At 39.5% G+C, this 16,925-nt stretch overlaps 1 pseudogene and 1 gene segment (V, D, J or C); one reads left to right on the top strand and one right to left on the bottom strand.

The window, feature by feature from the left end:
* Positions 1-3,102, top strand: part of LOC116867367 — a 10,408-nt pseudogene extending 7,306 nt beyond the window's left edge.
* A 4,877-nt stretch (positions 3,103-7,979) lies between these two features.
* On the bottom strand, positions 7,980-8,666 carry LOC116867082. The segment is given in 2 exon segments: positions 7,980-8,359; positions 8,499-8,666. Coding segments are annotated over 2 exon segments (429 nt in total).
* Positions 8,667-16,925: the final 8,259 nt, after the last annotated feature.

The following is a 16,925-nucleotide window of genomic DNA, read 5'->3' on the forward strand; positions in this document are numbered from 1 at the left end:
GAAAAAAGAAAAAAGAAACAAATAAAAAAAGAAAACCAATAATGAAAAAATATAAAAAGGAAAAAATATATATATATTAGATAAACTAGTTAAAAAATGTTAAAAAAGAAAAGGGTAAAAGTTAAAAAAATTTAGAAGAAGAGAAAAAAAACTGAAAAAGAAAAAAAATTAAATTAACTGCAAGGCTAAAGAATCATGGGGAGAAAGCCATGAGGTCCGTGCTTCGCTTTCTCCTCCTCTGGAATTCCGCTGCTCTCCTTGGTATTGAAACTGCACTCCGCGTAAGTGAACTTGGTCCCGGCTGGGTTTCTTGTTGATCTTCTGGGGGAGGGGCCTGTTGTAGTGATTCTCAAGTGTCTTTGCCCCAGGCGGAGTTGCACCGCCCTTACCAGGGTCGGGCTGAATAATCCGCTTGGGTTTTCTTTCGGGAGCTTTTGTTCCCTGAGCTTGGCAGGAAGCCTGCTTATCCCTCTCCCTCTCCCCTGCTTATGCTCCCTCTCTCACTGTATCTTTCTCTGACAAATAAATAAAAATCTTTAAAAAAAAAATGATCTCTGGGACAATGCTAAATAGGTTGGGATGATGCTGGTTGAAAATAAACAGTATAACACTTGGATGCAGAAAGTCATTAGGCATAAATTTAAAAAATATATAGTTTTGGGGCGCCTGGGTGGCTCAGTGGTTTAAGCCGCTGCCTTCGGCTCAGGTCATGATCCCAGGGTCCTGGGATCGAGCTCCGCATTGGGCTCTCTGCACAGCGGGGAGCCTGCTTCCCTTCCTCTCTCTGACTCTCTTGCTACTTGTGATCTCTGCCTGTCAAATAAATAAATAAAATCTTTAAAAAAATAAAATAAAATATATATAGTTTCAGGCCAATGAAAGCCAACAGGAGAAATATTTTGCATTTTACGTGACACAAGAAGACTGGCACCGCAGTGAGGGAAAATAGTGCATAGAATGATATTGAATGGCTGTATTAATACATAATTTACATAACAATAAAATGCAGCAAATTCAACAATTCTATAGGATTTCATGTATGTATGTATTTGTGAAGTCATCACTACAGTTGAGAAAATGAACATATACATCACCCCAAAACTTTCTTCATGTCACTTTGTAATCCTCCTCTCAACCCTCCTCATCCCCATTTCCAGGGAACCTTCCTGTCATGAATTCGTTTGCATATTTTATAATTTTGCATAAATGGAATCATATGCTTCTTCTCAGCATAAATATTTTGAGATTCTTCTATAGTCATGTTTATCAAGACTTTGTTTCTTTCTGTTGCTGTGTACTACCCCATCATATGCTTATAAAACAACTTGTCTGTTCACCTGTTGCTGATCATCTCAATTAATCTCGTGGGGCTCTTACAAATAGAGCTGCTGTGAACATTTGTGTATAAAATGTTTTATAGACATATGCTTTCATTTCTCTTGGATCAGTTTCTGGGAGTACAACAGCTGGGTCATATGGTAGACATACATTTGACTTTCTTAAACCAATTTGTTCTAGTAGCTATTATGTAGATTCTCTTGAGTTTTCTGCTCAGACAGTTATGTTGGCTGTTAAAAGATAAGTTCACTTCCCCCTTTCCAGACTGTCTGGAGTTTCTTCTTCTCCATGCTGTGTTGTATTGGCTGGAACCTCTACTTCAATATGAAATACAAGTGGTGAAAGCCAAAACTCTCACCTTATTTCTGAAACTAAGGAAAAAGCATTTAGGTTTTCACCACCAACTATGACATCTGATGTAGGTTTTTGATTGAGCCCTTTTTCATTAAGGAAATTTCCTTCAATTCCTCATTCCCTGGGAGTTTCTCTCAGGAATGAATCTGGGTTTGTCAGACACTTCTTCTGTACCTATTGAGGTACCTTCTTAAATTGCTCATCTGCTCTGTGCCAGTCTCTTCGGATATATTACCGATACGTTGTCACAACAAAATATTAAAGAAGATATCATTCTCCCAAATTTATAAATAATAAAACAAGCTCAAGGGGCACCTGGGTGGCTCAGTAAGTTAAGCCACTGCCTTCTGCTCAGGTCATGATCCCAGGGTCCTAGGATCAAGTCCCACATCTGGCTACTTGCTCTGCAGGGAGCCTGCAGCTCCCTCTGCTTGTGCTCTGTATCTCTCTCTCTCTCTCTCTCAATTCAATAAGTAAAATATTTAAAAATAAATAAAAATAAAAATAAATAAAACAAGCTCAAAAGTATCAAGAACTTGATGGCAGAGCTAATACTTCTGAACACAGAGATAGATGATAGAAAAAAGCCTGTTTCCTGATTTTCAGGTCAGCAAGGTGGGGGAGTCCAGCGTAGCAACTTGCTCCTGCTAGACCTGTGGTTCATAGCAGGGGCACCCAGTACTTTCATGGGCCAAGAGTTGAGGATGGTTTGCTTCCTTCTGGTGCCTGCCTGGGCACTGAATCCAGGCAGCACTGGGGGCCAGTGGTCCCTCTCCTCTGAGGATAGAAGTTGAGCTACCTCTTCAGGTGCCACTCTTCTAAAATATTCAAACCAAAGAAGAATATGCCTGAGGGTTCTCATCAGCTCTTAAAACAGGCAAAAGCAACTCTAGGAAGTGGAAATCTGAGACAAGCTCTTATGTTGCCAGAGGGAGAAGACTTCAGTGAATGGATTGCAGTTAACACTGTAGATTTCTTCAACCAGATCAACATGCTGTATGGAACTATTAAGAATTCTGCACTGAAGCAAGCTGTCCAGTCAGGTCTGCAGGTCCAAGATACGAATACCATTGTGAAAATGGTACTACTATCAAAAAGCCAATCAAATGTTTGGGTTCAGGATCAGCTTGATGATGAAAGTCTTTTGCCTTCTAAGTTTGGTGTCCCCTTTCCAAAAAACTTTATGTCTATGGCAAAGACCCTTCAAAGGATTTTTCTGGGTTTATGCATATTCATCACCAGCAGTTTGATTCTGTGATGCAGCTGTGAGAGGAGGCCCACCTCAACACCTCCCTTAAGCCCTTTATTTTCTTTCTTCAGGAGTTTAATCTGATTGATAGGCATGAGTTGGCACCTCTTCAGGAATTAATTGAGAAGCTTGTATCAAAGACAGATAAATGCTTCTTCTAGAACATAGTTCCCTTCCTGCTTCATCTGCTAGAGCTATCTCATTGCTATCTGTTAAAGACTAGTGATATGGATTTTAAGAAAACAGGATAAAAAGACACTTATTGTTTCTATCTACTGATAAAATTGTTCCAAAGGTAGATTGGCCCAATCCTTCAGTGAGAAATTCAAGACACAACTAACTCTGAGGCACTTTGTGGCCACTCCTGTTATTGTCAGAGTTAGACTGGTTGTAATATGTGTTAACTAACATGTAGTCTATTCATTTACTTATTCCTTTACTGAAGAAAATGATTGAGTGCTTCAGGTGACAGTATAATGAAGACTAAGAATTCCCACCAATACTTTATTAACAAGTTTCCAGAATAAATTAACCTAATAAGACGATCAGATCAGTTTTATTCTGGTTTTATTTACAAATAGAAGAGGTATTTTAAAGTTTCCTTAAGATTTAGAACATTTGGGGGTACCTGGGTGGCTCAATCGTTCAGCATCTGCCTTTGGCTTAGGTCATGATCCCAGGGTCCTGGAATGGAGCCCCACATCAGTCTCCCTGCTCCACGGGGAGCTTGCTTCTCCCTCTCCCACTCCCTCTGCTATGTTTTCTCTTTTGCTGTGTCTTTCTCTGTCAAATAAATAAATAAAATCTTTTAAAAAATTTAGAACATTTGTGTGTTACTGTGCATAACCTTTGAGTTTGAAGTTTGTATACTACTGTTTTTATAGGTAAGATTATATATATATAAATTATATATATATATATATATATATATATATATATATTTCAAAATCCATGATTTTTGTTTAAATCCTCATATGACCTGTGTGGTATGGGAGTAAAGAGTTATTTCTAAAATGACTATTTTTTCATCTATACTTGGTATGCTATTCATATAAACCAATCCAAAGTTTTAGGAGTATGTATATAAGAAATAATTTCCCTGAGGTATGTAAGGATAGTCTTGTACATTTTTATTAATTTTTGTTAGAAGATTTTGTATTTTTTTCACTACTGGTATATTTTATAAAATCAGTCTGACAGAATGACAGATTCTTACATCATTGTTTGAGTGATGTGAATAATCATGTGAAATGTTTGAGATAGATGCTATATTTGTGAATATACTTGTATGATTTTTTTCATTTAGTAGAAAGCTTTCTCAAAAACCTTTCTCAAAAATCTAGAAACAGAATTGCCTTCAGCAATCCACTTCTGGTATATACTCAAAAATGGGAAGAATTTGCCTATATACCAAAAATATTGAGATGTTTCTGAATTCCTATTTCTACCAAAAAGTGGAAGCAACCCCAAAGTCCATCAACAGATAGGAATGGATAAACAAAATGGGATATGACATACACTGGAAGATTATTCAACCTTGAAAAGGAAAGAGATGCTGTCACAAGCTGCAATATAGATGAATCCTGAGGAGATAATTTTAAATGAAATGTCACAAAATGACCCATACTGCAAAATCGACTTCTATGAGATATCTAAACTAGTCAAAATCATGAAAAGAGAAATCAGAATGGTAGTTCCCAAGGACTGGAGGGATGGAGTAATGGAGAGTTATTGTTTAATGAGTACAAATATTTTGTTTTTCAAGATGAAAAGAATTCTAGAAATCAATGGTGTTGCTTGTTGACCAACAATGTAAATGTATTTCATACCAGTAAATTCTACACTTAAAAACTGTTAAAATGGTAAATTGTATGTTAAAATGGTAAAATTTTATAATTAAAAACATTTTAAGAGATTCTTTTTAAGATTTCTACTCTACACATCAGCCTTCAAATCAAATAGGAGAGTGTTAGAATGCAAGACCAATTATCAACCATCCATTACCATCCAAAATTTAAGGCACTCCAGGAATGGGGTTAGAGATGTAGTGTGGAACATTAAACAAACAAAGAGTTCTGGGAAGTTTGCAAACTGAGCCAGGCGTTGGCCAAAAGTGCTTTTGAAGGAGTGTTGAATTTAAGGACCGGAAGGAAGTGGAAAATTCACACTCTGCTCCTTCACCGTGTTCCCCTAAGAGCTCCTAATTATGAGCATTTGTGGGTAAGACTATTGGGAAGCAAGTAAACTTCCAATGTGCAAACTGAGCACACGTATGCTAGAGGTGTTAGTAAGAAGGAACAAACTACATCATCGAGCGGACCCCTCAGAAAGTAAATATAAGTATGGATGACCCACAACAACCAAACCGAATTAGACTAAACCCTAAACACAACACCCAGCCCTTCACGCATACATCATCCCATCCTGTGGCCTCCCACCAGTGCACACAGGATGACAACAGCAGTGGGCTTTTGTAAGGGGCTAGTTAGCATGCGCAGAGAGCAGTCCCACTCCCCCGGATTGGGAGAAATCACACAAGTTCAGTCAGCACCGTCCTAGAGAAAGCAAACAAAAGGGAGACTCTCGGCACCCAGTCTGGCTTCACAGGATCAAGAAAAGGCTTAAAAGTTTGTACTACCTCGTCCCAGGACGTAGGAAACAAATATACCAAACATGATGAAGGTTTAAACTTGAATGTATCTGGATCTGAGACTCAGAGCACACTCAGGCTAAAATACTTCTTTTCTTCCACTGTATCAATTCTCACCTCAGTATGATCAAGCATTCAAACCTGAAGGAACTGCACCCTCTCTCTTGCTTCTAACTGGACTTAAGAGGAAACAAATGAATAATATAGAAGCATGCTTCCTTCTGACTCCATAATCAGGCTTGGAGGAAAGGCACCCTCCAGGAGTCATCTTCCTTCTACTGCACAGGACCTGGCGGTATAAGGAGGGAAAGAATCAAGTCCATTGACGTGTTGGGCTACAGTTCTAACCTCCTTTGGTCAGATGTGATAAGCTGAATTTAATTTGATGTGTTTCCCAATAAGAAAAAGCCAGTGAGCAAATAACTCACAACTGTAACTCTGCCTAGAGAAACCACTCTCACCATGACAATTGCCAGTTATAGCCATCCTTACTGAGGAAGACCTGGAGGAACCTTGTAAGGAGCCTACCCTTGAGCAGAGGTAGGAGAATGAGAGAATTAAATATTTACACAACTTCATTAGCTCCATTGATATCTCTACAACACCAGAGAAATAACATTTTTTAAAAAGAAGGTTGTGATTAACATTGTTTAATTCCGTGAAATGTGAGTATATGTGGCAGGGAGGTTGGTAACAGGTCATCTCTACATTAGCCATTACTCCAAATGCCTTTGTGCAATCTACTACTAATAATAAGGGGGCTGAGCTGCACCTGGGTGGCTCAGTGGGTTAAGCCTCTGCCTTCTGCTCAGGTCATGAACCCAGGGTCCTGGGATTGAGTCCTGCATGATGCTCCTTGCTTAGCAGGTAGCCTGCTTCTCCCCTGACTGCTGCTCTCCCTGCTTGGGCTCTCTCTCTATGACAAATAAATAAATAAAACTTTAAGGGCGCCTGGGTGGCTCAGTGGGTTAAAACCCCTGTCTTCAGCTCCGGAAATGATCCCAGGGTCCCGGGATTGAGCCCCGCATCAGGCTCTCTGCTCAGCAGGGAGCCTGCTTCCCCTTTCTCTCTCTGCCTGCCTGTCTGCCTATTTGTGATCTCTCTATCTCTCTGTCAAATAAATAAATAAAATTTTTTAAAAAATAGTAAGGTGGCTGATACATACATATAAATATTTTCCCATATATCTCAGAAAGAAAAGTTTTCATTATAATGATAACAAAAAATTACAAGTCCAGGAAAAATTGAATTATCTTTGAACCACTGAGCACTATTAAAAAAGAGACTTATATAAATGGAAAGAAACAGTATGTTGTAAAACAATCAAATAATTAATTACAATAAAATACAATACAAAAAAACAATCAAATAATCAGACACTTCAAGGACTTTTGTCACAAATAAATTTACAAATTCAATCCAATCATAAAGCTTAAATTAAATTATGAGTAGCAGAATTCTTCTATCCTTCTTTCATTAACATCTACTGATAATGAATTATGTGAAAATGTTTGTTGTACCTACTGAAAATAAAGCAGTGAAGAAAATACAAAATTCTGTCTCCTAAATTCTATGAAAGTGTTTTTGTGAACAGATACGGAATTTTGTAAATGAGAATAGATTTCTGAGTTTTATCTGAAGCTCACATTGTCAAACCACTCCCTGCTTAATTTCCCTCAAAACACACAAATAGTACATACCATCCCTGGGCTCTAAAGGAAAACCTGTGACAAAATTTCTGAATAAGAAAGCAATCAAAGCACATAGCAATGGCTCTCAAATTTTGCCTGAAATACAGAGGGACAAAATTAATATGAAAATGTAATTAAGTAAAATATCTCACAGAGCTATTTTAAAACACATGTTAAATGACTAAATTAAAAAATAAAATAAAGCAGATCTTCGAGGAAAAAATTGTTGAAAGGGGCATGCTCAAATCAAAATATATAAAGTGAAAAAATCACGATCATAATTATAATAAGGAATTTTAGAGACTAAAAACAGTAATAGCAATATTATGTGATCACAGAATTTTCATTTTCATATTTGTACTTTCCATATTTCTAAATGTCCAATTATGTTTCAGAATCAGAAATATCATAAATGCTACCTTTGAAACACAGTGTTTGAGTCTATCCATAGTAAGGACTGTTCACTGGTACTAAGGAGTTATTTATAGAAAAGGAGCCTGAATAGCAAAAGTAAAGTCATCTTTAAAACCCAGATTTCAAAATAAAATAGTACTAACTGCCTTCAAGAATTCATTAGGCAACAGTCATCTAACAAAATGTTCTAACTCTGTCCAAGTCATCATTGGCTTACTCTTTCTCTTATATGCTTTTAATGTCTAATATGGTGGCTTCCACTTGTGGATAAACAACAGCACAGAAGCTATGCTTGAAGGTCTGTGTCAAAGGACAGGGGCTGCCCCAGTCCCAGGTTTGAGTGCAGGCAGCAGGTGCCTGGGAAGCAATGTGTGCTTGCTGCGCAGAAGTACACAGCTGAGTCTTCAGGCTGGGTGTCTCTGATGTGCAGGGAGAAATGTTTGGCCGTCTTATTCAATGAGAGAGTGAGTCTTTGGTCTTCTTTTGTGGCCATGCTTGAACGAATGTATACAAGGAGCTGGGGACCTTTTCCAAGTTCTTGCTTATACCAGGGGAAGTAGTCTGAGCCACCATCTGAATAACTGCAGTTGATAACAGAGCTGCTTCCCTCCTGGACACTCAGGGTAGAAGGATGCTGCTCCACATTCTCTCCCTGGCTGAACCCTATAGAAAGAAAAGGTCAGAGAAAGTATAAGAGATTCCAGGTTATTGTGCTTCATAATGCTCTTTTTCTATACCAACTGACCTGAGTAAAGTCAGTCTTGACTTCTGAAGAATATCCACTAATATGCTCTGAACTCACAGTTGAGCTGCAGCCACGAAAACATGATTAAAGCTTTCATGGATGTCTTCATGGTTCCTCCCAGTTAAGCTCACGTTCAGAATTGCAGCCTCCAGCCAGCTCAGCTCCCTCTTTTATCAGACCATCCCTTCTTTCCTCTAACAGAGTACTTTCCCACATTGTCTACCAGCCAATTAGAAAAAGACTCTGTTGCTGCCATAGTCTAGTCCATCAGATGCACCAAAATGAACCCTCCATGTGTTCTTCATCAGCACAGGTGCACTGCCATCTTGTGGTCACATCTCTAGGGAACTCGCTGGGGAAATGCTTTTCTCTTAGCCTGTGTCTCTGAGGGACAAATCTGCATAGAGAAATCTGACTTGCTTTGAGAAATCTATTTGAATGCTATGTGTCTTATATAATGCAAAATATTGAAAGACAGAGTAGAAATTCGGAGAAATCATCAAGCTGCAAACTCAGAAAATATAACTATGTAAGTTTATTTTTGAAGTGCTTTCATTTTCCCAAATCAAAATAGATGGCATGTCTCCCAAAGCAATGCTGCCTCATAGCCTCAGAAGAGTTTTCTCTAAAGAATCCACTATCCATCCTGTGATGCTTCCCACTTCCTGGTCAACACGGCTTCACATTTCATACTCCATCATATTTCTCCTAAATGCCATGACAGTGTTCTTTCCCCAAGACTCATTGATGAAGTTCTCCAATCCTGTGAGTTTCCAGAATTATCTCTCTCTTCCAAAACCCCTTTCTCATCCACATGAATTTCTTGGAATCTTCTGATGACCTCTGTGAGAAAAAATCCAGAGAAGCATAAACATTGTGTGTGCTCAGGGAATGGTACCAAAAAGAAACTGGTCCTAAAGAACTGATCTAGAGAAATAATCCCTGGGGAAACAAGACTACCTCACTTCCAAGACCAAGACTTTCCTAATTTCTGTGAACCCTACTCTTAGATCCACAAAAGGACGAATAAAAGTCATGTGTGTCCTCCTCTCCCACCATGAAAGATTTAAAGACAGCTATAGTGAAGAATATCAACTCAAAATATAAATATATGCATATATATGAAATGTGTTTTTATGTGTGGAAAACTTCTTGATTCTGAGAATCTTCCATTCCATCCTCCACTCCCCATAAAGTAAGAATTCTCAAATTCTTCTCTGGGCAAAATTCCCTCTGCTGGTGGGAAGGTCAATTTTTGCAATTTTTAGGTGTGACCTTCAGAACTTAATGTGACCATTCATATGAATGACTCTCTTCCATGGATTAACTGTTGCACAGATAAGGCCATCCATTGTGTAAAATTCCCAGCTCCATCATGTTTTCATAGAATATGCTTTTCCTTATGGCCTAGGAAAACTTCATCTACCATCTTCATGAACTGCCAGCTGCAGGAACCCTAAATACCCAGTGATCATTTTGCAGACAGTGTGTGAGTTATGCTCATTATACTCATCTGCCTTTAAGGGATGTGCACCTGGGATAATAAATATAATTGTTATTTTGGGGAAAGTCCTTAGAAATACATGTCAGTGTTCACATGACACCGTCACCTCTGGCTTCCTCCTACAGAAACAGTGAGTGATGTATGAGTTTGCTTGTAGAAACACAGTGGCTCAGCCTGAGTCTCCCTTCCTGCCTAAGGTCTCAGACATTTACACAAATTGGAACTCTCCATTCAGGCATTCTAACCAAATGGACCACAATTTTCTCAGAGCCAAGCTGCAGTTATATGGCTGGGCTTGCATTAGACACTTTTTCTTTACTCAGCACAATGGCCCTACAGCAAGGAGGCAGGGGAAAGAATGCTGAACCAGAAGTGAGGAAACCCACTTCCTTTCTTGCCCAGCTTATTCACTACCTAATTGTTCCATACTGTCATCTTGGATACAGTCACTGATGTGTAAAATTAAGTTAAACTAAAAGATTTCTAAGGGCTCTTCTGACTCTAAATTTCTTTTACACTATATAACAATACAAATATGTATTGAGGACTGGTTGTACGCACTGTGGACTGGTGTCAGAGTGGGTGAAATTGCCTGCATCATGGAACCCCAAGACCATTTTCACAAGCACATATGATCTAGTGGGTTTGAGGTTGATCCTAGCCAACCCTGAGGACTCATCGGAAGCAGAGACATGGTTCTTAGAATGAGATCCTATCTGGTCTTTCATTACTTCTATGAGATAAATAATGTATCAAGGAGAACTATATCAATATTAACATGAACTAAAATGGAAGTTATTCACTGACTGAAACCTCCTCACAGGCAGTGGGACGAGGGGACTCCATGGCTGAGCCATGAGTAGGCAAGATATTCTTTTGGAGACATATTTCTTATATATATTTATTACATATAACTTATCTATTGTATGAAGAAAAGAAAGAATCTCCAGAATTGAGACAAACTAGAGGAGGCGGATGAGCTTACTAACATGGAAAGCAAGAAGCACTTTTTAAAATATCCCAATTGCTTTCTGGATTCTGGCTTTTTCCTAAAACTTTAGTTTGGAGTTTCAAAATTTCCAGCCAGGGATGTGTATACAATTTTTTAGATCATTTCAAAATGGAAATTTGGGGACTTTATTCAAAAGCCAAGGAAAAGCTGTCATTAGGTAATGTTTCTAGGGGAGATATTTCTAAAATTCTTTAACTTGGGGCACCTGGGTGGTGCAGTTGGTTAAGCTTCTGCCTTTGGCTCAGGTCATGATCTCAGGGTCCTGGGATTGAGCTCCACCTCAGGCTCCCTGCTCAGTGAGGAGCCTGCTTCTCTCTCTCCCTGTGCCTACTGCTCTGCCTGCTTGTGTGTGCTCTCTCTCTTTCTGTCAAATAAACAAGTAAAAAAACTAAAAAAAAATTAATTAAAAAAATAACATAAAATGCTTTTAACTCTTCATACGTAGTAGTTTCATGTCTCTGATTTTAATTTTTTTTAAGATTTTTTACTTATTTATTTGACAGACAGAGATCACAAGCAGGCAGAGAGGCAGACAGACAGAAAGGAGGAAGCAGGCTCCCTGCTGAGCAAAGAGACCGATGTGGGACACGATCCCAGGATCCTGAGATCATGACCTGAGACAAAGGCAGAGGCTTTAACCCACTGAGTCACACAGGTGCCCCTGATATTAATGTTTTAAAGACTTATTTTCTTTTCAACTATCTCAACCAGGTTCAAAGAAAAATGAGGCCAATGTACTGAGGCTTTCAGTCCACCTCATACCCCCACACAGGTATGGGCTTCCAACTATCACCTTCCCCATGACTATTTCACAACGGATGAGCCTACACTGCCACATCATGTCACCCAAAGCCCACAGTTTTTCTAGGGTTCACTCCTGCTGTTTGATATTCTGTGGGTGTGAACAAGTGTATAAGGCATGTATCCACCATTATGGTATCATAGAGACTAGGCTCACTACACTAAGTATTCTCTGTGTTCTATTGATCCCTGCTGCTCTCCTCAACCCTTGGCAACCACAATCTTTTACTCCCTCCATATTATTGCCTTTTCCAGAAAATCAGAGAATCAGAATCATATCCTATGTAGCCTTTTCAGATGGGTGGTATTCACTTAAAAAAAAAATGCTTTTAAGGTTCCCCTATCTCTTCACTCCTTCATGGCTCGTTTCTTTTTAGCAGCAAATCATATTCCATTGTTTGGATGTAACACCATTTATTTATTCATTTGCTTATTAAAGGAAATGCTGTTCACTTCATAGTTTTGGCAAATCTGAACAAAATTACCCAAAAACACCTGTGTAAGTTTTGTGTGTGGACATAAGTTTTCAACCCTTTGGGTAAAAGGACTCAGGAAGGCCATTGCTAGATCATAGGATAAGAGTATGTTAGTTGTGTAAGAAACTACCAAACCACTTAATTGAAATGTCCATGTAAACACTTTGCATTTGTAGTGATTTCCTGTAGGTATTTACTACACCCTTTGCTGCATGTCAAAGCCCCAGCTAGTCCAAAGCAGGCACAGATAGCACAGGTGGCCCCGCCAACTGCTCAGCTCTCACACAGCCTGCTGTGACCCAGAAACTGAATCTGCATGTGTTACTGCCTGAGTCCTGCTGTCCACCTATCTCCCTGCTCAGGTACTTGTTCCCCCTCTAATGGGACTCACTTATAAAAGACAGGTACAAAGCTAAAACTAGTATTAATTTCAAGACAGTGAGGGCACAGCATTAAACCAAGGGCAGGGTTCCTTGAGAGAGTGGGGGGCTGTGTAACTGCACAGTTTCCATGCTCAGGAAGCTGACTTTTCTCCCAGCTTCAGGGAGTCTGCCCATCTATCTCAATCTGAATTTTCAGGGGCACAGGCCTTCCTATCAGTGCCCTTTTCTCAACATAAAAACCAGTGCAGGCTGGAACTCAGTATGTGCTGGAATCTTCCACATGCAAGTTTCAACTTTGGGTTTGGGGTCAACAGTCTTTGTCTCTGGCTACAACAGAGAAGGGGATCATTTAGGGTTGTCCTGGAAGCTTTTGACTCTCGTTTCCAAATTGGGAATGATTTTATATAATCATGAAAAAAGATTAATTCATAATGGAAGAAAGAACAATGGATTTTCATGGAACATAATGAAAACTTCCATGAGCTCTTCTCCACAAGGTGCTATTTAGAAATGACTGAAATGGATACTTTTTTTTTATTATTTTCAGCATAAAAGTATTCATTGCTTTTGTACCACACCCAGTGCTCCATGCAGTCCGTGCCCTCTCTAATACCCACCATCTGGTTCCCCCAACCTCCCACACCCCACTTCTTCAAACCCTTCAGATTGTTTTTTCAGAGTCCATAGTCTCTCATTGTTCACCTCCCCTTCCAATTTCCCCCAACTGCCTTCTCCTAACTCCCCATGTCCTCCATGCTATTTGTTATGCTCAACAAATAAGTGAAATGGATACTTCTGTCAGTGATATATGTCAACACATCATACAAACTGATCAAGGAAATCATTCAGATTTTGTGATTCTACAGTCTTCTAGATGAGGTACTCACAGGATAAGCTCTCAAAGGATAATCTCCAGATTCACTAACATTGGATTCCACCAAGTCACTTATGCTCTAAAATCCTCCCTTTATTTGCGAGTAAAATGAACATACCTATTTACAGTGTATTACCTTACTGAAATAAAAAATATATGTAACGAGACAAGCAGAGTACCTGGCCCTCAAAAAATTATTTTATTATATTTGTATTTCCTATAGTGAAAAAGCTAAACACAAACTTAAAAAAAGTTACATACATTCTCCTTACTATTCTTTGAAAATAAAAAAACTACACTAAAAAATTCAGTCAGATCCCTCTGTTTGTTCAAGATCTTCTAATTCTTCAAGACATTTCCATTTGACTGCTTACAAATAATTTATATGCTGACTGCAAGGACATCTGTCTTCCCAGGGTACTGGATATGGGCATCTGTGTCACTTGCTCCAATGCTGCCATGGTAGAGCTTTTTACCAGCAAAGGACTTTCTGGGGGAAGAAATGGGCAAGGAATGTGAAATGACAACCTCGATGGGTATAATTTTAGAAGGAAAAACATGCTGTCACATAAATCTGAAAGTCTGGAAATGTGCAAAGACGGCAGATGGAGCAAGTGCCCACCCTGGGGAAGGGCGGGGGCTGCAGGCGCAGCTGCAGTTTGGGTGCAGGCTGCAGATCACCAGGGAGCACTGTGCCTCCACCGCACAGGTAGGTGGCTGAGTCTTCCAGTCGGGAGGCCCCGATGTGGAGGGTGCTGGACCGTTCCCTAGTGTTCACTGTGCAGTTTAACCTCCCACTGTGCTGCATCCCTGAAGCTATGTAAAACAGCCTGGTGAGACCGCTGCCCCCGGGGTGCTGTCGGAACCACTGCACACTGTCTGGAGTGCTAGAAAAATTGCACTTCAGAGTAGAGCTGGCTCCTTCCTGGAGGCTCAGGGCTGAAGGGCTCTGCTCCACCGTCATCCCTCTCACCCCTGTGTGGAAAGAGAAACACAAACACAAGTGATGTCACCAGGAGGTCACTAATGCAGTTTCCAAACTTGCAAAATATCCTAAGACACACCGCTGAGGTTGTAGGACCCACTTGGAGTTCCCCCCACCACGTGGGCTGTGAGCTGTGGACTCCACCCGAGTACCCATGAGGAACGCCCCCACTCACAGCAAACCTGGATGCACAGGAGCCCCAGCAGAGCTCCCCAATGTCTCCTCATGATTCCTTGTCTACGTGATGAGGTACTTCTGCCTACTGTGCAGAGCATAGAGTCTTGGATTCAGAGAAACTGTGTCTTACAGTCAATCCCTTTCAACAGAACCACCGAGCACCAATCACACCTCAGCCCTGTCATTCACAGAACTCCAGTCTCCACCCACAATGGCCCAGGACAGTGCACAGTCATGTCTCCAAAACTGTGCTGGCCAACAGTGCAGGGAGGTAGGGGCAATACTTTAATATAGGAGGAAAAATGGTTGTTGTTGTTTTTTTTCTTAAAACACTTTATGTAAGGGATTTGTGAGTTAGTATGTGAGGAAAGGTGAATGGTATTTCTTTTTTTTCCTCTTTTATTTTATTTTTTAAAATTTTTTATTTCTTTTCAATGTAACAGTATTTCTAAAAGATTCAAGGTCTAATGGGGATTCCACAAAACCTTGAAGAATTATAGTGAATAGTGTCTCCATTCCCCAATTTGCATAGTTTGTTAGACTACGTGAGAATTCAACTATATGAAAATATGATAAAGGAAACCATCTGATATCATGTGTTATATATATCGCTGAAGTAACCATAATTTCTGAAATTACGACAGTTCTAGACCAAAACAGACAGTCACAATCTGTATTGATTATAATTGCAAGCAGAATTTGGCTGATGAAAAATAAGAGGTCTGCACAATGTTCTCTCTAACTTTCACATCTCCATCTCTCCTGCACATGGACCCTGCTCATCCACACAGCTGAGTCTGACAGGGCCACACGTTGCTGTTCAAAGTCAATGTTGTCCTCTCCCTTTCCTTCTCTTTGTGTTCCTTATTGTTTCCAGTCTTCTTTTCTTCATTCTTGCTCCCTCCACTCTCAGCAGAAATATGTATAGTGGATTTCTAGAAACATGGCCTCAGATGTCCGAGGTTGATATGAAATGGCAGAACATAAAACCTGAGATGAACTTTACACAAACCTCGTCCCCCTTCTTCCCCACCTTTGCTATCTATAATTGGACTGGCTCACATGATTTCTATTCTCTCTTTTAACTGTTCAACCTTGGACCATCAGAAAAATCTTTATTTCTGGTAAAGCCTAGAGTGCCCCCTAGAGTAATGAAGCTGTCAGCAAAGACACCTCAGATGAAGCAGCTCTGCAGACACAACCCCCAGCTCCATTCATTCCAAGGTTTCTGATGAAGGAAGTGCCCATGATCAGAAAATAAAATAACTGCCTGGATTGAATGAGGATTAAAAGTGAACCAAATTCTACTTTTAAAAGGGAATTTAATGGAAATGGATATGAAAGATAATTTGGTAAGTCTCATCTTGTGCTGCTTATTTGATTTCCTTACCTTAGTTCAAAAGAAATCCATAAATAGTTATTGAGCCTTTAGTTGCAATGGGGTAATTTACTAGAGCTAAGAATATATAAAAGATTAATGGAATATTATTCAGCAGTTTAAAAGAATGAAATCTTGCCATCTGCAACAACATGGATGGATCTGGAGAGCATGATATTAAGGGAAATAAGACAGTCAGAGAAAGACAAATACCACATGATTTCACTCATGTGGAATTTAAGAAACAAGCCAAATAAGGAAAAGGGAAAGAAATAAGAGAGAGATAAATCAAGAAACAGACTCGTCATTAAACAGAAGAAACTGATGGTTACCAGAGGGAGAGGCTGGGGATTGGTTAAATAGGTGAGGAGATGAAGCAGGGCCCTTTTCCCGATGAGCAAACAACAGGTGTTCTATGGAAGTGTTGAGTCACTATATCATACACCTGAAACTAATACAACACTGTATGTTGAGTAACTGGAATTTAAATAAAATCTGTGAGTGAGTGAATGAATGAATGAACCTTTTAAGATAATACATGAAAGTGGATAATATACTAGTTTACAGTCTACAGGGGAAAGAAAAAGGTAAATAGCTATAATAGAATCAATGAGTGGGACCCTAGGAAGAATGAAAAGGAAAAACAATCTGATCCCAGAGGAGATAGAAATGCTTGTACTTTGGGTCATTGTGCAAAATCTTATGAAGAATGTGATCATTTTCTCCTTTCCCCTTTTTTGGTGAAAGAACAGATGAAAACTCCCATAAACCTTTATGATGGCTTTTATGATTGAAGAGATTGAACACTGCACATTGTTGGTGGGAATGCAAAATGGTGTAACCATGGAAAACAGTATAGAGTTTCTTCGAAAAGTTGAAAATAGAAATACAATG

This window comes from Lontra canadensis, unplaced genomic scaffold, assembly GCF_010015895.1.
Source record: "Lontra canadensis isolate GAN:19392208 unplaced genomic scaffold, GSC_riverotter_1.0 scaffold12, whole genome shotgun sequence".
In the NCBI taxonomy this organism is placed as follows: Eukaryota; Metazoa; Chordata; class Mammalia; order Carnivora; family Mustelidae; genus Lontra; species Lontra canadensis.